General features: G+C 45.3%; 1 protein-coding gene across 1 annotated transcript in view; it reads right to left on the bottom strand.

Moving 5' to 3' along the window:
- VIPR1 (vasoactive intestinal peptide receptor 1) overlaps positions 1-25,019 on the bottom strand; it is a 221,795-nt gene that overhangs the window by 40,472 nt on the left and 156,304 nt on the right. The window contains exons 4-5 of the mRNA XM_066584602.1: positions 24,258-24,358; positions 16,828-16,925 (exon numbers count right to left, since the gene is read on the bottom strand). Of these exons, the coding sequence (XP_066440699.1) occupies positions 16,828-16,925; positions 24,258-24,358 (199 nt within the window). The remainder of the gene's footprint in view (positions 1-16,827; positions 16,926-24,257; positions 24,359-25,019) is intronic.

The following is a 25,019-nucleotide window of genomic DNA, read 5'->3' as shown; positions in this document are numbered from 1 at the left end:
GCATCCTGCCAGTAGTTCACTGCCCAGCACTTCCTTGCCTTGACCTCCCAAGCTGCAGTGCAGGGTATGCGGTCCAATCAGCAGGATTGCAGTATCTGAATGCCCACCCCTCTGCTCTCCCAGGTAGATTCAGGCATTCGGGCCAAATGGTGAGTAAACCCAATATAATACACACATGCACTAACACACAGGAGAGGCAGAGATTGTGGAGATTGTTATCAGTGTGTCAGCCTGCAGCCTCTGAATATACAGGAATGCCCCTTGTAAAGATAACTCCTCCCCTGTTGCTAAGGAAACATCCCTGTACCTAACGACAGACAATGGATTGGAGAGAAGCTGCAATACCCCCAATGGCAGCCACTTCAAACGTGATTTACAGTGGTAAAGCAACAAAATATTTAATGCAAGTATATTACAGAAATAATGAGAATAACTCAAGCTAGTAGATGAACATAAGTTGTCTGAAAGGTTAGTGCCCCTTTAAACACAGTCTAAACCCAGCCATACACACGGATATATCTCCTTTTAAGGGGATGTATAACCAGAAAATTACATATTGTTTAAATCAGGTTTTCATTAGCATAAAACAGAAAAGTGAGTACAGCTCTGGGGTATAATACAAGATGTAACTAAGGATCAGTACAAGATAAGCAATGTAATGTACAATATGTACACAGTGACTCCACCAACAGAATACTGAGTACAGCTCTGGGGTATAATACAGAATGTAACTCGGGATCAGTACAGGACAAATCATATATGCACACAGTGACTCAACCAGCAGAATCGTGAGTACAACTCTGGGATATAATACAGGATGCAACTCAGTATCAGTTCAGGATAAGTAATGTAACGTATGTACACAGTGACTCCACCAGCAGAATAGTGAGTGCAGCTCTGGAGTATAATACAGGATGTAACTCAGGATCAGTATAGGATAAGTAATGCAATGTATGTACACAGTGACTCCACCAGCAGAATGGTGAGTGCAGCTCTGGGGTATAATACAGGATGTAACACAGGATCAGTACAGGATAAGTAATGTAATGTATGTACACAGTGACACCACCAGCAGAATAGTGAGGGCAGCTCTGGGGTATAATACAGGATGTAACTCAGGATCAGTACAGGATAAGTAATGCAATGTATTTACACAGTGACTCCACCAGCAGAATAGTGAGTGCATCTCTGGAGTAAGGTGTGGTTTGTTGGAGCTCCTCAGAGAACCAGGGTGTGGTTGCAGTCCCAGCTGGAAGCCTGTTTTGGAGCCCAGGATCAGAGCACGTAGCTGGGCTTCTTGTTCTATGGAGTCACGCAATTCCCCCCCCCCTGGCTTCGGTCGGAGGGGGGGGAGTGCTGAGAAGGCAGCGACAACACCATCAGCGGCGCTGGCGGCATACGTGGTTTCAGCAGCAACAACCAGGAAAGCCGGAGCAGCTAGTAAAGCTGCGAAGAGAGAGGGTCCGGGTCGCAGGCGCAGTGACATGGCCCAGCAGGTTGGTGCAGCCGCATCTGACAGCGCTGGAAGCGAGATGATGACCCGCAGTCAGACTCGCAGCCAAACGCTCAGCAAAGAAGGTAAGCTACAGTGGAGTGATCGTCGGAAAGGGGAGTCTGTGGTAGAGCTGGCCTCCCGTCTGGCCACCAGCATGGCGGATTATGAGCGAGCGGGGAGAGAAATCCTCCTGCAGAAGGAGAAGCTGCGGTCGGCCAGGTCACTGAAGGACCAGACCGCCGCTAAAGGAAAAAGAGATGCAATCAGCAAGTCCATACAAGACTGTAAAAATTGCATACAAAGGTGCAAGGAAGAGAGGGACAGGATTCTTGAGCAAAGTGGTCCCTTTAGGGAAAAATTAATAAACAGTGATAGGTTCTCCAAGATGGCGTCAGGACACAGCGGTCACAAGGAGGCTGATCACTCCAGCGATGGAGACAGCAGTGGTGACTGTTCTGAGGAGGACACCTACCAGGACAGTCTGAGGGAGCAGCCTGTCTGCTCAGGAGAGCAGACCCAGAGTGGCACTACAACCACCAGCAGCCTCCGGCCGGAGCAGGTTGCGCTGCCTCTAACCTCCGGGGATTCTGATCCAGAAGAAGATAAAAGCGATGGGGGCGCTTTAATAATGCAGCAGATAAGGCTGTTGGAATCCCCCCCTAATATGAGCGGCCTTCAGTTTGGTGATGATTTACCAGAGGAGGAAGTGAAAATCAAGGCGAAAAAAGGAAAAAAAAAGAATTTGGTGCAGGAGAAATTTGTGTATGTGACGGGGGGCGCTGGTTTGGCTGCAAAGTCGGATCAGGGCACCCCCACCCTGAGAACCCCGGTTTCTGACTCTGCAGTGGGTTTTGAACATGGGAACAGGGATAAAGGAGTTAAACTGGCCAGGTCCCCTGTCCCTGTTTCAGTTAGTGCAGTGACAGAAACAGCCAGCAGGGCGGCCAGCACAGGACAAGGCAAGGTGGCAAAAGAGTTTGGCAGTGGCGGAACTGCCAGCGCCAGTAAGGCCAGTGATGCGGAGGGTGCCGCGGGATCGGGGGTCCCCCGTGCGACAGGTCGGTCTACAGGGGTCCCTCAGTCTAGGTCCCAGCCTAGGTCCCAGGCACCCAGTGATGTGGAGGCTGCTGGCAAATGTAAAGGAAAAAGCAAAAATAAAAATGTTAATACTGCCGGAATGCAGAGTGCTGACCATGGGGGGGTCATTACGGTGGTTGCAGCTGCGCAAGATGGGGCAGCAGTGCCACCCCCCAGGTCTACCAAGGCCCAAAATAAAAAAGCTGCTTCTAACCCCAAGTCCGGTCCAGAGGGTCTTGGAATGAAAGGTCTTGGTATGAAAGGTGTGGATGTGTCTGGTGCAGCCCGCGAGTCTGATGCTCCGACGCACTCGGAGGTACGGGCTGAAGCTACTGTTCTCAGCACAGGGGAACCTACTGTAAATATAGGCACAGGTTCTGCGGATAGTCAGGGCACATCACAGGTTCCAGTCGCCCCTCCGGCGGCGACGACAGCTGGTAGGAGTTATGCCAGTGTCGCCGCTGGAGGGGAAGGGTCCTCCTTGTCTCCAGGCTCTAGAGAGGGCGTATTGCAACAGCGCCTCCTGGGGGCTCTACGGAAGGGGGAGAGTTCAATCACAGTTGGAGGAAGAGAGGTGAACCTATCTCTTTGGACAGAGAGACACGGCTTAGGAGCCTTCCGAGAGCAAAGGGGGGAGACCGTATGGTCCCTACCAACACCCGGGCAGGACGCAGGTCGTAGGAATGTGGTCCGTCTTCGTTGGAGGGGCAATGATACATGCCCCCCGAGGGCGAGGGTAGTGGAGCTTCTACTGAAGATGGGCTTTAGGGCGGTTGACATCTTTGCCCTAATCCATCCCTTCGGCACGTCTGAGTTTGACATCAGCTTCGTTCGCCCAGAGGGTCTAGAACTCTTCTGGGGGAATTACGAGCTGATGAAAAGCGAGCCCGGCTGGCGCGACTTTGCCGTCCAGGTGGTGTCTCGCCAGAACGAAGTCAAGAAGGTGACCGTTTTGACTCGTAACGAGTCACTTTCTTGTTTTGATATTATGACGTGGCTCGGTCGATACGGAGAGGTGACAGACATGCCCAGAAAGAACAGGGATGAGCACGGCATATGGTCCGGGGCCTGGACGTTTATGGTCAAGCTGAAGCGTTCAGGTAACTCAGTGGCACACATTCCATCTGCAGCCTTCCTCGGCAGGGATCGTATCCTGGCCTTTTACCAGGGGCAGCCGAAGCTCTGCCACAGGTGCGGCGACCCCTCACACTTGAGCGCCGCTTGTAAGACCTTGAAGTGCGCTCTGTGTGGGGGTCTGGGTCATCTAGCCGCCTCCTGTGCGGAGATTAGGTGTAACCTGTGTGGTGATCTCGGTCACCCATTCAGTCGCTGTCCACGCTCCTTTGCCAATGCGGTGTCAGCCCCTACGGATGGGGGCCATGGTGCGGACTCCGGGGGTGAGGGGACTAGCAGAGGTGGAGGAGCTCAGGAGCCAGGGAAGAACCGGCAAAAGACGCCTGCTGAGCAGAGGCGTCAGGACAAACGCAGACGGAGCAGGGAGCTGACAGGAGCGCCCACAGCAGGTGGGTCAATGGTGGCCCCTGTTCCTGAAGCAAATTGTGCGGCTGAGGCCTTGAGGGACAGCGAAGTGGATGAAGAGGACAGGAGGATCCAGAGGGAGGAGAGAAATACCAACTCTTCAGATTCCTCCCACTATGAGAGTGTGGATGAGGAAGGAAAGAGGTGGTTAGAGAAACGGCGTAAGCTAGGTGCCACTAGGAGAAAGCGAAGGGGGGATTCAAGATCTTCTCCCACCCCTGGCAAAGTACTGGAAGGAGAAGCCAGCTCGCCTCCAGTTGGACTCTCCAACAGGTACCGGGCCCTTCAAGACATCTCTTCCTCCTCTGAGGGGGAAGCGAAGGGCAAGGTGCCTGGGGCAAAGAAAGGGTCAACAGGGGGCGCTGAGTCTCCTACTCGTGGAGGCATAGTTCCTTCCGGGGAGGGGGCTACTCTGGAGCCTGGAAACAAGGACGATGGGGTCGGGGGATCCCCTGCTATGGACACATCTGTGTCCAAAAAAAGAAGCAAGGGGCTTTCCTCTGACCCCGAAGAAGCGGGTGTGAGGAAGAAAGCCATCTAATTTAATCACTCATGATGGCGGCACCCACTCCGCTGACTCTGGCATCAATTAACGTTGCCAGCATTAAGTCGGATACGGCTAGATTTGCGGCCTTTGATTTTCTCGGCCGCGTTGAAGCCGACATTTTATTCTTGCAGGAGACCAGGCTGTCCGATTTGGCAGCCATACATAAGGCAAAAAGGGAGTGGAGGTCAGGCCCTTCCTACTGGTCTCTTGCGGCCGAGCCGTATAGCGGAGTGGCGGTCCTTTTTACCGCAGCGGTCGAATGCCGACGAGTTATTGAATTAGAAATGGGAAGGTGCCTGATCTTAGATGTCCTCATGAAGGGACAAGAATTGAGACTTGTAAACATCTACGGTCCCCAGTCAAAAAAGGACAGGAAGAGTCTCTTTATGAGGATCAAGCCCTACCTTTTTACCAGCCGCCAAGTTGTCTTTGGAGGTGACTTTAATGCAGTCACAAGAGCCCGCGATAGGGGAGGCTCTGGAGACAGGCGGTTGACTTTTGACAGCGTCGCACTTAATAGCATAGCTAGCGAGGCTCGCCTGGTGGATGTCCACATCCGGCACACCCCAGGCCACGAGGGGTTCACCTATTATAGGGGTCAGAGCAGGTCTAGAATAGACAGGTTTTATTTGAAGGAGGAAGCCATCTCTTCACCAGTGTCCGTTGTTGAGGTGGAATTCTCCGATCACTGTCTAATATTGTTTTCTCTGAATGTTGCAGAGACCCCCCGGATGGGTAGAGGTTTGTGGAGACTGAATTCATCACTCCTGGAGGAAGCAGAGATAAGACAGTCCTTTGAGGATTTTCTGCAGAGCCAGGTACCATTACTGGATCTCTGTAGCAGTAAGTCAGAGTGGTGGGAGATGTTCAAGAGGAGGGCGGCGAGGTTCTTCCGTGAGCTCTCCAACCTCAGATGCCTGGACAGGTACCGCCTGTACAACGGCCTGAGGAGGAAACTCGAACATCTCGTTTCGACTGGAGGTAGCCGCGAGGAGATCTCCAGAGTGAAATCTTTACTCAAGACGTGCCAGTATGACAGACACGCATCCTTGGTTTTTGAGAGGGATTTCGGGAAGTACCGCTCGCCCGACCCTTACAGAAACTGTAGGATGTCAGTGAATAGTAAAGTGGTCACTGGACTGATTGACAGTACGGGGTCCCTGAATCGATCCAGATCAGGGATTCTGGAGGTCGTCAGATCCTACTACTCGCAACTCTTGGGAAAGAGGGATCTAGATTCGGAAGTGATGTCGGCTTTCCTGGCTGAAGCTGTCCCTGGGCCAGGGGTAGACACCTCTCTTGGCGTTTTGACAGAAGAGATCAGAGAAGAGGAAGTTAGACTGGCGATTGATGGGCTCCGGCCCAAAAAGTCGCCAGGTCCGGATGGATTAACATCCGAGTATTATAAGACCTTCAGGGACCTCTTGAGTCCCCTCTTGACGGAGGTATTAAATGAGTGTCTTTCCTCGGGCACTCTGCCAAAGTCAATGAGGAGGTCGGCCTTGATCATTCTGTCAAAAGGTAAAGACTCGAGCCGTATTGAGAACTGGCGTCCCATAGCGCTTCTCAATACGGACAGGAAGGTTCTGGCAAAAGTGCTGTTTAATCGGCTGGTCAAGTTTGCACCCCGGCTCCTCTCGGGGGCGCAGCATTGCTCTGTTCCAGGCCGTAGCACCTTTAGCGCTGTTCTCGGTGTCCGGGAGGCAGTGGAGCAAGGTAGGGCTGGTCACTGGGAGGGGTACCTGCTGTCCTTGGATCAGGCCAAAGCGTTTGATCGGGTTAATCACGAGTACCTCTGGTCCGTCCTTCTGAGATACGGCCTGCCAGTGGGGTTTGTTGATTGGCTGCGAACATTGTATGCAGGGGCTGAGACTTTCCCGCTGGTGAACGGTTGGCCCGGCCGCCCTTTTGAGGTGGGGTCCGGCGTCCGTCAGGGCTGTCCTCTAAGCCCCCTGTTGTATGCGTTTGCGATAGATCCCTTCCTTAGGAGGGTTGATTGTGGACCTATAGCAGGGGTCGGGATGGACCGGGCGGTGCCGGAGGCTACCCTGAGGGCAGTGGCATACGCCGATGATGTCACGCTCTTCGTGTCCTCGAGAGAGGAGGCGGAGTTTGTGGTGTCGGAGGTGGACCGCTACTCGGAAGCTTCCGGGTCTATGGTCAACTGGGATAAGTGTGAAAGTCTCTGGTTAGGAAGGGGGGATCCTACGTTTGATCTCCCGGACACCCTTCCGGTGCCCCAAACTTCAGCAAAAGTACTTGGCATCAAATTCGGCCAGGGGGATTACCCCATGCAAAATTGGGTGGACAGGCTGGATGGTGCAACTCACAAGGTAAATCAGTGGAAGGGTTGGTCTTTGACCCTTCGGGAAAGAATTAGCCTGATCAAAACATACCTGCTCCCGTTATTCATCTACCTGGGCAGCGTATGCATTTTGCCAGAACCTCTCTGGACTCGGGTCTACAACCTGTTCTTCCTAATGTTGTGGGGGAATAGGTTGAACCTGATCAGGAGAGATGTTACATACCGCACGAGGAGACTAGGGGGGTTGTCTATGGTCAACCCCGTGGTGTTTCTTGTAAACACTTTTTTTAAGATCAACATAGGCAACCTCTGGCAAGAGAGGGCTCCTCCGTGGGTCTACTCCTGCAGGGGATGGTTTCGGCCCTTCTTCCAGGAATGGGAGACAGGAGGGCGAGTGAAGGACCTTCGCACGCAGCACGGACATCTCCCGGCTTACGCTACCTTGGTTCTGAAGGTGATACGCCGGTGGGGTCTGGGGATGTGGGAGATCAGGACTCTGACGAGGAGGCTCCTCGACGAAAGAGTCCTGTTGACCCATTTCCAGAAGCCCCTGGCTCTCAAGGACTGCCCAAGTCGGGACCTGGAGGGAGGGTTACGTTTACTGAATTCAACCCGGGTCCCCTTGAAGTTTTGGGACTTGGCTTGGCGCTGCTTTCACGGGAGACTGTATGTAAGGGGTAACTTGAAGAGCAGGCCTCTGATTGACAGGGGTTGCCCCCGTCAGGAGTGCAGCGACGTGCTGGAAAGCATGGAGCATTTCCTGCTTCAGTGCCCCTTTAATACAGAGGTATACCAACGGGTAGGGGTCTCCATAGGCTGGCCTCAGCTGGCACACCTCTCCTATGCGGAGTGGGCTTATGGAGCGTTCAGAGGCCTTGGTGGCAGGGACCGCTGCACTTTATTTCTAGTTAGCCTAGTGGTCAGGTTCCACATCTGGAGTGCACGGTGTTTAATCTCGACGGAGCTGAAAGTCCTCCCCGTGGATACGGTATGTAGGAACATCCTGGGTGACCTGGTGAAGGTGCGTTCTTTGGAGTATGAGAGGCTGGGCACATCTAAAGCTTCTCTCCTATGGAGAGGGCTTGTATTTCGTTAGGGACAGTTTGTTTTTCTTAATTTTCTAGGGGCAGAGTAGGGAGAGAGGAGGGACAGGATAGGGAGAGAGGAGGGATAGGGCAGGGACAGGTTTCCATGAAGGGTCAGACTGAGGGGCAGACTAAGGACAGTCTAGGGCAAATTAGGGAAAGAATAGGGAGAAAATGCAAGGGATAGTACATTGTGATGTCTGTGCCCGGCTTATCACCTCCAATCCCGGTGGCGGGCTGTGAGTGCACCATAAAGCTTTTTGTTTTGATTTGGGCAAAATGGAGTGAAGTAGGGCTGCAGGTGAGCCGACCTTAGGCTTTCGGGTTATGTTAATATATATCGTGTATGTCATGTATATTGGTTATTGTATGTTTTATATGTATATATTCACGTTCTGGGTGGTAGTTAGGTTGGGTGGGGGGTTGGGGGGGGGAGTGGTTTCACGCCTTGAGCCGTAGCCTGGCACGTCCCGAACATTGAACTCTGGGCACGGACTGGTGGAGCGGGCTTGGCCCCCAGGCTGCGGCAGGCAGAGTGTTGTACAGTTTATATATATTAAAAAAAAAACAAAAAAACCCTGGTGTGGCTTGGCACGTCCTGAACTTTAGAACTCTGGGCACGGACTGATGGAGCAGGCATGGCCCCCGAGCTGCACTGGGGACCCAAAAAAAAAAAAAAAAAAAAAAATTTTTGAAAAACTATTTCTTTAGTTATTTTTGTATGCCGGTTGGCTTGGTCTTTATTTTCATATTTAGTTAATTATTGGTATATATATATGTTATGTTTACGTTATTGCCTAATTTTGTTTATGATGGGGTTTCAGTGCGGTACGGCTGGACCTGTAGTTTTAGTTTTAGTTTTCTCTTCTGGATAGCTGGATGCTCTTCTTTTAGGTATATTGTGTTTTGTTTTGAGTGTGTGTGCGAGTGTGCGGCAGGGGGGAGGGGAGTCCAGACATGGGGTTTCTTTTGTTTGTGGACCATGGACTCTGGGTGAAGGGCCTTATCTCTGTATACGGTTGTATTATTATTATTTACTATTGTTACAGTTTGCTTTTATTGTTATGTTTCATACTTTTATAATAAAAGATCTACAGGATGTAACACAGGATCAGTACAGGATAAGTAATGTAATGTATGTACACAGTGACACCACCAGCAGAATAGTGAGGGCAGCTCTGGGGTATAATACAGGATGTAACTCAGGATCAGTACAGGATAAGTAATGCAATGTATTTACACAGTGACTCCACCAGCAGAATAGTGAGTGCAGCTCTGGGGTATAATACAGGATGTAACTCAGGATCAGTACAGGATAAGTAATGTATGTACACAGTGACTCCACCAGCAGAATAGTGAGTGCAGCTCTGCAGTATAATACAGGATGTAATTCAGGATCAGTACAGGATAAGTAATGTAACGTATGTACACAGTGACTCCACCAGCAGAATAGTGAGCGCAGCTCTAGTGTATAATACAGGATGTAATTCAGGATCAGTACAGGATAAGTAATGTATGTACACAGTGACTCCACCAGCTGAATAGTGAGTGCAGCTCTGGAGTATAATACAGGATGTAATTCAGGATCAGTACAGGATAAGTAATATAATGTATGTACACAGTGACTCCACCAGCTGAATAGTGAGTGCAGCTCTGGAGTATAATACAGGATGTAATTCAGGATCAGTACAGGATAAGTAATATAATGTGTGTACACAGTGACTCCACCAGCTGAATAGTGAGCGCAGCTCTAGTGTATAATACAGGATGTAATTCAGTATCAGTACAGGATAAGTAATGTAATTTATTTACTCAACTTTGTATGCAGTCGATATGGATATTTACGCTGTAACAAAGTTCAAAGCTAATCCCATACTTTATATAACAGTGGAGTGCGCCATAAAACAAGGATATTCCTAAAACTTAAAAAGCAGCTTACAGTTCTTTTTATTTGAAGTCACACGTATATTTAACAATCCACACATCTTGCCACTTTGCTTTGACACTTCCTTTAACCTTGTGAATATGATCTGCCTTGAGGTGCTGAGATCCTGCCATCCTTCTCCTTTATTTCCAGTCTGCAGATAAGAAGACTTCACTTTAAGTGTCAAATTGTTGTGAAAAAGTGTCAGGGTGTCATCGCCTCTAATATGTCTTTAGGCATTTTTCAAAAGCAGCCTGGCGCCAGGCGAGTGTGGGGGCAAGGTGAAGAGGAATTATAACAGGCAAATGGACTCCGCAAAACACTGACAACATGCTGTGCAGAAGTCACATTTCCTTGTGACTCCTTTTTAATCTATTAGGGATCAACATCACTAAGAATTGCAACCAAGAGTACGTTAATTGTTACAGAAGACGTTCTAACTGCCCACAAGTCAATTAATGATTCCCAATCAGGAGAGGCGCCAATCCTACTTTTAGATGCACCCATCTAAAGACGTAGCGGCACAGTGCTTCTAGTGCTGCAATGTCCATATCAAGTCACACATGGGGTACTAGGAAAATGCCCCTTCTGACTGATTCCTCCTCCTCCTACAGAATGTATTCAGGACCATAGCTCCCGGTGTCATCTATCACCAAAGGAATGATGAGACCGCTGAAACAATGGTGGACCAGATCCTACTCTATGAGCCGCTCCATTGGTCGCACTAAGCACTGCCCCCTCCAGCGAATGATGTAATTGTGAAGAATTGGCCCCAGATAGAGAAGTGAAGGGGGACACTAAGGCCCGCTCACCGAAGGATCAAGAACCTTCTCGGCGCTGATAAGGCACCATAGAAAATGCTGGAGTGACACGGCAAGGATCAAGTTAGTGTGACGCAGCTCATAAAGTGGAGCTATGTAAAGTAGTGGAGGCCATGGGAATTGGCAGCAGCTCAGTGACCGTTTCCCCATCCTGGAGAGTTTGCAGAGGCCCGGAGAGACTGTTAAGGAGGGCCATTTAAAGTCCTCCTAGAGTGGCAGATTCGGCAAGTGAAGAAGGGGCTGATGAGTATGAGCAGAACACCAGGTCTGAGGACCTTGCAGAGCATGGGAGGAGAGGGAGTCTCCTTCCCCGCCACCGAGTTGGTGGTGCTAAAATGGTCTGCAAAGATGGGAATCATCATACAAACATAATGGAGTGGCCCATAGCTAACAAAGTGGATGTCAACATTATTTATAAGTGAGCCAATTTCCCTGGGACTGTTAGGAGTAAATTTCCTGACCAGGGTGGGAGTCCTGACAATGTGGGGCTACCCAAAAAAGTTATTTCTAGCAAGAGATTGTAGTCAGTACAAGGCCGAATTGACAAGATGATGTGATGTCATATTTTTATGATGTAATATGAACTGTGTATGATGGTTGTAATGGCGCAGAAAGGCATTGGGTGTGAGCAGCATGGCATATGTAGAGTTGTATGTGAGGCGTTAATAAAGCCACGGGTATCGTATGGGAAACCTCTGTCATAACAACATTAACGACTTTGGGCATCTGGTGTGGTATGGACACGGCCGGTTCGCAGCATGAGAGGTCAGGCTACAGATGTTGGAGGCTGCATTTGAGTGAAACCGGTATCAGGCGTATTTAGTGAAGGCCCAAGTTGGCGTGTGCCTCGCTGCTGTAACATTGAGGAAACCAAGATGTGAAGTCCACTGCAGGGCCAGATTAAGGCTGCCCAGAGTATGGAGTATGAATTACACCCACACAGTAACTGCTGCTTTTAGTGCCTTCCCCACAGTAATAGTGCCCCGCTTTTCCCCCCATCAGTAATAATGCTGCCTCTTCTGTACCATAATTACCCAGGATATACCAGCATGGTCCATATCACTATATACAGGATGTATAACTTATACCAGCTGTACATATATAATTATATGCAGGAGATACCCAGGATATATCAGCATGGTCCATATCACTATATACAGGGAGATATATAACTTATTCCAGCTGTACATATATAATTATATACAGAAGAGTCCCAGGTTATACCAGCATGGTCTATATCACTATATACAGGATGCATAACCTATACCAGCTGTACATGCATAATTATATATAGGAGATACCCAAAGTATACCAGCATTGACCATATCACTACTATCTCCAGGGAGATGTATAACTGATAGCAGCTGTACATATATTATTGTATACAGAAAATACCCAGGTTATACCAGCATGCTCCATATCACTATATACAGGAGATGTATAACGGATACCACGTACAGGAGATACCCAGGTTATATCAGCATGCTCCATATCCCCATATACAAGATGTATAACTTATACCAGCTGTACATATATAATTATATACAGGAGATACCCAGGTTATACCAGCATGCTCCATATCCCCATATACAAGATGTATAACTTATGCCAATTGCACATATATATTTATATACAGGAAATACCCAGGTTACACCCGCATGGTCAATATCACTAGATACAGGATGTAGAATTTATACCAGCTGTACATATATAATTCTATACAGGAGATACCCAGATTATATCAGTATAGTCCATATAACTATAAAAAGAATGTATAACTTATAGCAGCTGTACATATAATTATATACAGGAGATACCCAGGTTATACCAATATGGTCAATATCACTATATACACGATGTATACTTTACACTGGTAACTGTTATTTCAGCATATTGTTGCACATTTGGCTACTTCCAGTAACTGGATACAATGAAACCTTGTATTAGATTGGAATGAATAATAATGTAAGGAATCCTATTTTGTTACTCGTTGGCTCAATTAAGTGATTCCTGGTAGTGGAATATGATCTGTGACTACGGGGGAATTACACTGAGGATCAGTTCTGCTCTCAGAGCAGGGACCAGAGTCACGAATAGGAGAGCGCTGGCGAATGTGACAGCACATCCATGACCTGCACACGTCCCTAACTGCATGGATGCGCTTGTTAGTAACAAGCAGACCTGTTCCAACTGACCTACCATGTGAAACTGATGAAAATTCAGGAAAATATTGTGATTCTGTCTGCTAAGCTGGTGTATCTAAGCCTGTCATGGGTGATTCTGTCTGCTAAGCTGGAGTATCTAAGCCTGTCATGTGTGATTCTGTCTGCTAAGCTGGTGTATCTAAGTCTGTCATGTGTGATTCTGTCTGCTAAGCTGGTGTATCTAAACCTGTCATGTGTGATTCTGTCTGCTAAACTGGTGAATCTAAGCCTGTCATGGGTGATTCTGTCTGCTAAGCCGGTGTATCTAAGCCTGTCATGTGTGATTCTGTCTGCTAAGCTGGTGTATCTAAGTCTGTCATGTGTGATTCTGTCTGCTAAACTGGTGTATCTAAGCCTGTCATGGGTGATTCTGTCTGCTAAGCTGGTGTATCTAAGCCTGTCATGTGTGATTCTGTCTGCTAAGCTGGTGTATCTAAGCCTGTCATGTGTGATACTGTCTGCTGAGAACATGTATCTAAAATTATCATTAGCAGAAGGAGTGAAATAATATGCTTTGTGCATAGTAAAATCTATTATTCATCGGCATGTGTCCAGTACTAATCCCATTCCTAAATAATCTGTCCCAACACAAACAGTCGAATCTACCACATAATGCCGCTGTACAAGGATTGAATATTACTCCCACAGCATGATCACCACTACACAATGACTGAATAATATGCCCATAGGTTGAAAGAATAATACCACCATACAGTAACTGAATATCAGCATACAATAACTGGATAATACAACCATACAGTGACAGAATAATATCACCATACAGTGATCAAAAAAGCACCGTTAAACAATTACTGAACAATACCACCATACAGTGACAGAATAATTCCACTACACAATGACTAATACCACCATACAGTGACAGAATAATTCCACTACACAATGACTAATACCGCCATACAGCGACAGAATAATACCAGCATGCACTCACTGAATAATACCACCATATAGTAACTGAATATCAGCATACAATAACTGGATAGTACAAGCACACATTGACAGAATAATATCACCGTACAATGACCAAATATCACTATTATACAATGACTTAATAATACCACCATACAGTAACTGAATATCAGCATACAATGACTGGATAATACAAGCACACATTGACAGAATAATATCACCGTACAATGACCAAATATCACTATTATACAATGACTTAATCATACCACCATACAGTAACTAATACCACTATACAGTGACTAATAATACAACCATACATTGACATAATAACAGTGCCATACAGTGACAGAATAATACCATCCCCCAATGACTGAGTAATAGCACTATACAACAACTAAATAACACCACTATAACAATGATTGGATAATATGACCATACAGTGGCAAAATAAATATTATAGTTATTGTATTATAACTATTCAGTGACTAAATAATACCACCTTGCAGTGACTGAAGAATACCACCATACAGTGACTAAAGGTGCATTCACACGAGCGTGTGCCGTACATAGGTGCTCACAAAACCGCGCACCCACGTGGTTGAATTCGATGAATGGCCAAGCACTGCCTGTGATTGGCTGAGTGCTGTGACCAATCACAGACAGCATTCAGCTGTCATTCAATGAATGGCAGGCGAGAGCTGCCTGTGATTGGCTGAGCGCTCAGTCAATCACATACAGCACTTTCAGTAGGCGGGGATTTTTAATCCCCGCCTGTTCAAAGAGTTTCAGAGCAGTGCAGGGAGAAGACAGGGTAGACGCGTGTAAGCCCCGGCAGCTGAGGAGAGGTGAGTATAATTTTTTTTTATTTTTAACACATTCTAGGGATGATTTTAAGGGAAGGGCTTATATTTAAAGGCTTACCCCGAAAATCCCTGCAGGGCTTGCCGGCAGCCCATTGCTTTCAATGGGTTTTTAGAAGTGCCGGTCAATGCTGTCACAGTGTTCAGTGACAAGGGGACTCCCCGCTGGGGAATATTGACGCACACCACGGACCTACGGTGCACACATGTCCCATGTTTTGCAGGTGTACGTGTTTGCATGCCTGAAAAACACGGACATGTGAACACACCATAGGGAACCAATGGTTCTAATAGGCACGTGTTTCTGTGCGCACAATTGTATGCACATAAACACGCTTGTGTGAATCCACCTCAAATAATACCACAATATATAACTCAATAATACAGCCGTACAGTGATGAAATATTACTTCTCCACTGTGCTCTACTGTGACTAAATAATACCTTAATGCAAGTATATATGAACACCAGCTTATTGTAACGATATTTGGGGCTTTAAGCGGGCATTGCCTTCTTTTACATGGTACTCTAAATGGGTCAGTTTAAATGATAAGTGCAATTTAATGATCATTCTTTATCCTTTTTTTGCCGCTGTTTCCATAAATAGTGCGGCGTACGGTTCGCTCACATTCTGTGTTATTGATGCCGTTTATAATTTTCCACGTCTCACAGATTTCATTACCGAGTGAACTTTACAGCTTTAGAAGAAACAGGAAAGTTTGCATTATGGGTCAGGCGTAAATCTTGTTTAGATGGAACAGTAAAGATGGTAGATTCTGTGCACTGACCCTTTGTTCTCGAAAGTTAATTAAATAGTTACAGTGTATCAGTCAGTGACGAGCAGCTCATTATTTGTGGACAATTTAATATCGGCAAAACAGAAAAACATTCCTTCTCTCCAATCTGGATCCATCAGGTTCTATTGAAGCGAGCAGATGATACAGATTCTAGCTTATTTCTATTAGCGCATCTGCTCCTTCTCTCCTATATAGTGTCAGCCTGCATTATAGCTTTGCCATTCTCTTCATTAGCGATGAGCAATTAGTGGAATAACTGGTTCGTGGCAGTATCGGACCAATTGCCTGCTCCAAAGAACAGCTGTAGAGTTACTAAAGGTTTTGCTATGCAAGGCAGCAGGTGAGCTGCTTGTTTTAAAAGTAATGTCACAATTGCAAAGGACAAATTGTACCAGGTGAACAGAAGAGCCAAGCATGGGCCTGCTCCAAGGAAAAGCTGAAGAGCTATAGCTGTTTCTTGTACTTGGGAAGTTTTTGTTTTGGGAGAAGGGAGGAGGAAACACGGTGGAAGTAGTAGAAGTAGAGCCACAGCGGTTCTACCAACACCATCAACAACAGGACCTCAATAGCAGCATGTGCTCCTTGTGGAAACATGAGAGCTGTAGGTCCATATGTCCATATTGACATGGTTGTCATTTGGGAAAAAGTAGGAGGAGGAAAAGAAAAAGAGCAGAAGCAGTTAAGACTAAGGCTATACCATGTTTGTTTGCAGGAGGGCAGTTTAATGATCATCATTACCTTATACATTCTTCTAAATAAGCTGCAGACCATAAGTATACAGGCAGGAGCATGAGCTGTGATCTCCTCTATTATACCGGTGTGATCATTATCAGTAACTGTGTGTCTGTGCCCCCCACCCCTCAACAGATTGTGTGCTAGAACCATGAAACAGCATCACACAGACTGAGAATCTGACAACTTTCAGATACCATAAACCAAAGCAGATGAGAGTGGTCAGAGTGGAGATCACATGACCACCTAAGGAAAAAGATGCCAGGAGTCGATCACCCTGCACAGGAGTACAAGATTCTGCAGTGGAGTTATGGAAGTGATGTAGAATAATGAAATATGGAAAAACATTACATGACTTATAAAAGAATAGTTTGCAACCAAATTTATAAGCCCAGAACTACAATGTGGTCACAAGAAAGAAGCATGAAAGTGAAACTTCCATGCAAATTGACAATTCCATTAGTCCGACACGTTTCTAGTACAGCGCTACCTGATGAACCAGATTTCTTTCTTACCTGAAGAGGCACAAAATAATCATGGCCGCAGTCAGTGAGATTAAGGATAAACTGTGTCCAACTGTATACCCGGTCTGTATTAAGGCATAGAAATCCTTCTGTCAAGGAACAAGACTAACAGTTACTTATATACAGGATTAAAGGGAGTGAATACATTTGTAACCATATTGTTGATTTGCTGCACTGCATTTAAAATTGGCAAAGTGAAGCAACTTAAAGGTGTTTTCCCACTAATGACCACTGGCAGCAGAATAGCAGCTTTGTGTGCAGAGATACGTTTTTTAGGTAGAAAATGTTATGGCGATCTGGGTCTAGTTGAGAAAGAAAATAGAAAGCAGACAACTGCAGTCAAAGGCGATGTCATCTATGATCACCGGACGTCACTGCACTGTAATCACGGTGTAGCATCGTATGTGACCATGAAATGGTGACTGCATTAGAGGTGAGCCGCTGTATTTGTCTGCTCTGCTGATAGGCTGGCGAAAAACCAATCAACAGCAAACTGGGCACAGAGCTTTTGCAGTTAATAAAGCGTTGTTTGTCCTGCAATGATGACTCCCGCACCCTATGTGCATCAGGCTGACGTCGAGCTGGGATACCCCAATCCTGCTGCTTTGGACCCTTGCAATGTGTTTGCAGCTGCTAGATGTAAATAATGTCTGAATTCACTAACAGCAAAAAGAGATCTTAAAAATAAGCAAGGAATTGAAATAAAAAGTATATTAAAAAGCTGATGCTCTATAAGAGAGACGCTTTTGCCCCTGAACGGTAGTTATAGGAGGCAGTATTATAGTAGTTATATTCTTGTACATAGGGGGCAGTATTATAGTAGTTATATTCTTGTACATAGGAGCAGTATTATAGTAGTTATATTCTTGTACATAGGGGGCAGTATTATAGTAGTTATATTCTTGTACATAGGGGGCAGTATTATAGTAGTTATATTCTTGTACATAGGGGGCAGTATTATAGTAGTTATATTCTTGTACATAGGGGGCAGTATTATAGTAGTTATATTCTTGTACATAGGAGCAGTATTATAGTAGTTATATTCTTGTACATAGGGAGCAGTATTATAGTAGTTATATTCTTGTACATAGGGGGCAGTATTATAGTAGTTATATTCTTGTACATAGGGGGCAGTATTATAGTAGTTATATTCTTGTATGTAGGAGGGCAGTATTATAGTAGTTATATCCTTGTACATAGGGGGCAGTATTATAGTAGTTATATTCTTGTACATTGGAGGGAGTATTATAGTAGTTATATTTTTGTACTTACAGGCAGTATTATAGTAATTATATTCTTGTACACAGGGGGGCAGTAATATAGTAGTTGTATTCTTGTACACAGGAGCAGTATTATAGTAGTTATATTCTTGTACATAGGAGGCAGTATTATAGTAGTTATATTCTTGTACATAGGAGCAGTATTATAGCAGTTATATTCTTGTAGATAGGGAGCAGTATTATAGTAGTTATATTCTTGTACATAAGAGGGAGCATCATAGTAGTTATATTCTTGTACATAGGGGGCAGTATTATAGTAGTTATATTCTTGTACATAGGGGACAGTATTAGAGTAGTTATATTCTTGTACATAGGGGGCAGTATTATAGTAGTTATATTCTTGTACATAGGGGGCAGTATTATAGTAGTTATATTCTTATACATAGGGGGCAGTATTATAGTAGTTATATTCTTGTACATAAGAGGGAGTATTATAGTAGTTATATTCTTGTACATAGAAGGCAGTATTATAGTAGTTATATTCTTGTACATAGGGGGCAGTATTATAGTAGTTATATTCTTGTACATAAGAGGGAGTATTATAGTAGTTATATTCTTGTACATAGGGGACAGTATTATAGTAGTTATATTCTTGTACATAGGGGGCAGTATTATAGTAGTTATATTCTTATACATAGGGAGCAGTATTATAGTAGTTATATTCTTGTACATAAGAGGGAGTATTATAGTAGTTATATTCTTGTACATAGAGGACAGTATTATAGTAGTTATATTCTTGTACATAGGGGGCAGTATTATAGTAGTTATATTCTTGTACATAAGAGGGAGTATTATAGTAGTTATATTCTTGTACATAGGGGGCAGTATTATAGTAGTTATATTCTTGTACATAGGGGGCAGTATTATAGTAGTTATATTCTTGTACATAGGGGGCCAGTATTATAGTAGTTATATTCCTGTACATAGCAGCAGTATTATAGTAGTTATATTCTTGTACATAGGGGCAGTATTATAGTAGTTATATTCTTGTACATCGGAGCAGTATTATAGCAGTTATATTCTTGTACATAGGGGGCAGTATTATAGTAGTTATATTCTTGTACATAGGGGGCAGTATTATAGTCGTTATATTCTTGTACATAGCAACAGTGTTATAGTACTTATATTTTTGTACATAGGGGGCGGTATTACAGTTAGTTTAGTCTGGTACACACTGTAGTATTATGCTATAGTTTTTATTATTATATTCCTGTTTATGTGAGAACTTTACAAGATTCCTTTCATTAATCTGCCTAGCAATCTGTGCTCCAGCGATCTTCTTCTGGTCTGCTGGGTTCATTATGCTGTTAGCCCTTTCCCCTCCATTAGCATAGCCTACAGTATTACTAGACCTACTCAGCACCTAGTGATGTCACCTGAACTATGAAGCATTTTACGATAAGCTGTGACTCAAGCCTAGTATTTCTCTCTGTATCACCCAAGTCAAGTCAATTCCTTTTTTTTTACTTTAAAGTTCAATAATTAATCTGGAAAATGTTCTTGTTTTAGTAGAATGCCCCTTTAATTATGAAACACACCATTTACCCCCTACCTACTTGAATTTATTTGCATCGCCCTCATTCTTCCACTTTCATAACTTCACCATCCTCTTGAGACTGCTTTTATGTGACTTACGCTCCCCTCCCTCCTACCACTCACCCGCTGATTCATCTGACACCCATCAATATCACACAGAAGATCATATCTTAAGTAGCAGTGGTGACATTTTGTGAGATACATGACTAACGCCACTTAATTCTGCTTTCAGTATAAGTGTTTGTAGCGCTGGGGGGCCATACAGTATGTGAGTCATATAAAACAACCTGCTTCAAGCTGCATCGCATCCAGCCTATCGCCATCACTTACGCTTTCTAATAGGATCATAAGGTTCAGCGAGACGTCAGCTACTGTGTAGACAGAATTTCATTTTTTTGAGACCACTATTTCCTCTAATGTGTAACAAAAGCTCAGCATGGGCACGAAAACATCCCCTATATACAATAAGCATAATGCAGTCGTTCTCACCTACAAATCAATTGATATAACTTTTACCTTGTTCAAGCATACGCTATCCTACCAAAAGTATATAGACACTCCTATCAGTAGAATGGATCGTGTTTAGAGATGAGCGAGCGTACTCGGAAAAGCACTACTCGCTCGAGTAATTTGCTTTATCCGAGTATCGCTGTGCTCGGGTCTGAGGATTCGGGTGCCGGCACGGAGCGGGGAGCTGCAGGGGAGAGCGGGGAGGAACGGAGGTAAGATCTTTCTCTCCCTCTCTCCCGCCCGCTCTCCCCTGCTCCCCGCTGCGACTCACCTGTCAGCCGCAGCGGCACCCGAATCTTCAGACCCGAGCACAGCGATACTCGGATAAAGCAAATTACTCGAGCGAGTAGTGCTTTTCCGAATACGCTCGCTCATCTCTAATCGTGTTTCATTAGTATGTCACTGGCAGATGAAGACCCTGGGAGGTGTCAGCCATAGTTGCTGACGACAACTGCATGCTATTGGATATATGGGTTATGCCACAATTCGTCCATCACAAAGCCCAATGCATCAGGACGTCTACAATGGTGCAAAAGAGTCTCATCATTGAGTAATTGAGCAATGGAAGAATATTCCATGGAGTGATGAGTCATGCAACTCCATCTTCACATCAGATAGACGTACCTGGGTGTGGAGGATGATGGGAATGTCTTCTATGTGAGTGTGCTTTGCCAACAGTTAGGTACGGTGGCGGAGGGTCTGCAATGCCATGGGGATGTTTTACGTGCAACGGTCTCAGTCCATTGGTTGTGGTGACAAGAACCATGAACATGAAGATATACCTTGATATTCTAGATAATAATGTGCTGCCGACAATGTGGTAAAACTTTGGGAATGGTCAGCCATACTTCCAACAAGACAGCGTCCCAAACCCAACCCTGTTTTACATTGGTTGAGGAAATGGATGTTCCATGATTGGACCGGCTGGACAGAGTCCCGACCTGAACCCTACTGAACATCCTTGGGACAAACTGGAATGTCGGGTCAAGATATATGAACAGTATCCATCTTCTTTGAGAGAACTCGCCTGACATTTGGAGGATGACTAGAGGGAAATAACTGATGAAGTGTATCAGACGTTAGCAGAAAGTATACCACGTAGAGTATGTGATGTCATTATGGCCAAAGGAGCCCCGCTAAGTATTAACATATAGAAATAAATACTACTTTTGATTTTTGCTCAGGTGTCCAATTACCTTTGGTAGGGTAGCGTATAAAGCAGTTCCCTGATCTACTTCCATTACCGGATCTATATTGAAGAAAGGAGGGAAACCAAAATCTCCTTGGCATCTGCTGAGGCATTTGTAGAATACAGGCTGCCATAAACAGACGTCTGCATTCTGTCAACAGATGTGCAAGGCAATGGTGGGGTTCCTCTCAATAATGTGTGTTACTTGTTGCAGAAAGGAAGAGATGCAAGCCACCCAGAGAAGCCTACCATTAATGCTGTCACCAGCTCTCATCTACCCAGGGGCGTAACTATAGAGGGTGCAGGGAATGCGGTTGCACCCGGGCCCAGGAGCCTTAGGGGGCCCATAAGGCCTCTCTTCTCCATATAGGCAGCCCAGTACTATGAATAAAGCATTATAGTTGGGGGCCCTGTTACAGGTTTTGCATTGGGGCCCAGAAGCTTCAAGTTATGTCTCTGTGCAGCATGGTTTAGGTATGGGTACGGGTACAGATACAGATAGAGGGGGGGGGGCAGCTCAACTTTTGCATCGGGGCCCCTGAGCCTTTACTTACGCCCCTGCATCTACCGTATATAAGCTGAGAGAGACATGCAATGCTGTATCTCATACCCCTTTCCTACAGACTCATGGAATCTTTCCTCTCTCCTCTATTTGCTGCAATAATAATTAAGGTGGAATTCCACCGATTAGAGAGATTAGTGTGTGAAACAGAGTAAATAACAACATTAGTACCGCATGTTTGCTCAGAGAAAATAATAGGAGATATCCAAGTAGAGACCTGGCAGGACTTTCCTCCCTATATCAAGCCCGTATACTCTGGTGGGCACAGTGCAGGCTCTCTTCGTCTCTATATAGGTATATGTCTTGCGGTGCCTAATAGGAGGCAGATGGATTTAAGTATTGGGGAAGCATGCATACTGACTAACAGGGACAAAGCAGGTAGGAGAGCTGTAAGAACAGACTAATGTAAAGATATAAGCTTGTAGGCTTTACCGTAAGAGCAGTGAGACTATGGAACTCTCTGCCTGAGGACGTGGGGATGACGAACTCGATAAAAGAGTACAAGAGGGGCCTGGACGCCTTTCATGAGTGTTACAGTATCGCACGTTATAGTCACTAATTACTTTAAAGGGTCGGTGATCCCGGGATTATTCTGATTGCAATATTTTGGAGTTGGGATGGAATTTTGTTCTCTGAAATGAAGAAAATTGGCTTCTACCTCTTTTTTTTAACCTTCTTCCGGAGAAACTTTGAGAGGAATAATAGGCTGAAGTAGATGGACGTATTATAAGTCTTTATTCGGCCTTACTAAGACGAGGACCAGATAACCATGCCTCCCGACCATCTTAATACCATCAGGGGAGTCTTAGTTCTCGTGGGTACTGTCCTGCTGTCCCTAGAGGCATGCCAAGTGTCCCAATTTAACTGCATTTGTGTCCCTCCCTTTTCCCCCATTTACTCTGTGCTGTCTGCAGCTCGGCAGGCATGGTATAATGAGCAGCAGACAGCACAGCATGGAGGAGACTTGCTAAGATTGCATATGTACTGTATTGGGGCATCACTAGACCTCTTTGTGTGGGGGCACTAAGAGGGCATGTGTAGTGTATGGGGGGAATGACTTAGGGCACTTTTTGTGCAGGAACTAAGAACCTCTCTCATGTATGAGGGCGTCATACTGTCAATGTGACATCATAAGGACATTTTGTCTGTTTGGGGGCACTGAGAGTCAGAAATGCTATCTTTTCTCCTTAGAGAGAGCATCTAGAGGGTGAGTGAGTGAGTGAGGAGAATTAAAAGGCCATTCATGCTCCTCTGGGTAATATGCAAATAAGGGAGATGGAACAATACCTTCACAGTGCCACTTATTGGAAGGCAACATTCCTTCAGATCAATGTTAGCTCTTTATACAAGTCTTGTAACAATGACTGGGAATTGAAAGCAAAGCCAGAATCCATACACAGACAGCTGTTTTGGGGTGCTTTCCCCTCATCAGTGTGCAGTAGGTTTCTGGCTTTGCTAACGAGAGGCCTGTGATGTGGGTCAGAAACACTATCTTTTCTCCTTAGGGAGAGCACCTAGAAGGTGAATGAGGAAACTTATAAGGCCATCCATGCTCCTCTGGGTAATATGCAAATAAGGGGGATGGAATAACACTTCCACAGTGCCACCTATTGGAAGGCAGCATTCCTTCAGATCAATGTTAGAGAGCATGCACTGTGGTGAGGGAAGTAAGGATGCATCATACTGTGTGTGCGGTACTAATGGGGTCATCACTGCTGTAAAGTGACACTAAAGGGACAGGAATTTGTACTGTTTGTGGATACCATGACAGTGTGCCCCACAAAGAGGACACTATAAAAGTGTGTAAGGCATTAAAGGAGCACTATTACTGTGTGTTAACCCTTTCCAATCCACTGTCTGACGTCTTAAGACATTATGATTTAAGGCTGTACAGCTCCGATGTTGGAAAACGTCCATCAGTGTTCTCTTACTTTATATTGCCAGCCTCTCTGCTGTCGGAGCCTATTTAACGTGTCACCTCATGCAGTACTGGCTTTAGCCAGCAGATAGCGCCGTTGTATAACGGCGGAAAAAGAGTAAGCCCCCCTAGGAAAACCAGGATATAAATTGGATTGAAAAGGGTTAAAGGAAGGCACTATTACTGTGTGGGAGCACAAAATGGATTGGGTTGGGTTAGAAGTGGGACTTAATGTAAGAAATAAAACACCATAGCACATTATGCCCATTGAAGTGATTATCTCTCTTTGCAGTCTTTGAAAGTTGAAATGTTTGTACCTCACATTCCTTCCCTTATCATGCCCTCCTGATGGTCACTAGGTACCTTTTACATTTTTGAATCAGGGGCTCGGGAAATATGAAAAGATATATGAAAAGTATACAATACCTGGTCTGTTCGGGAGTCATTACTGAAGAATTCACATGCGACAATATAGGATGGAAACGTCTCAGACCAACCCGTGCTTGTGCAGCGTTTGGAGACATTTCCTGAAAAAAACATATTATAGGTTAGGGTTACGCAGATATTAAGCCATGGATACTATGCAGTAGGTTAAGGGGTTTTACGATCTTCATCTAACTTAAAGGGTAACGCCATCTACTGATATTATCATCAACGGTGTGATATTTCAGAAACTAGGTTTTGCTAAATCCCTTTATCCTTTTCTAAATGTCCCTTCCATGGTACCAGAGGATGGAACAAAGTCATTGAGTTCTCTTTAACCTTGGGGAAGCTTTCTCTTGAGCTCACCGTCACCCCCTGCTTAAAAAAAAACATGACAAATACTTTGATCTCATAGTAGTGACTATTCAGACTCATTCGGCTAGTTAAAGCGATCCTCCAGAAACAAAAATGGCCGAACCGCTCCTCCACCTACCTGATGCACATTGTGCATTAGAATGCATCATTAGTCTAAGACACAACATGCTGCTTTGAATGTCCAGTGTCGCCCACATGAGAAGTACTGGCCAGTCAGAGTACAATGTGCATCAGGTAGTCAGGGAAGTTGGTGTGGCCATCACTGTTTTTCCAAACTCAGAGGGTCACTTTAATTAAGATTCACAGAAGATTCACAGATTATGTGTGCGGTTAGAGCAGGAGAACTGCTTACAGGCTTATTAAATAAAGTTTATACTCCCAAATCACATT

The sequence above is a fragment of the Eleutherodactylus coqui genome, chromosome 12 (genome assembly GCF_035609145.1).
Source record: "Eleutherodactylus coqui strain aEleCoq1 chromosome 12, aEleCoq1.hap1, whole genome shotgun sequence".
NCBI classification, from domain to species: domain Eukaryota; kingdom Metazoa; phylum Chordata; class Amphibia; order Anura; family Eleutherodactylidae; genus Eleutherodactylus; species Eleutherodactylus coqui.
The sequence above is the reverse complement of the archived record's forward strand: the minus strand, read 5'-3'. Positions and strand labels throughout refer to the sequence as shown.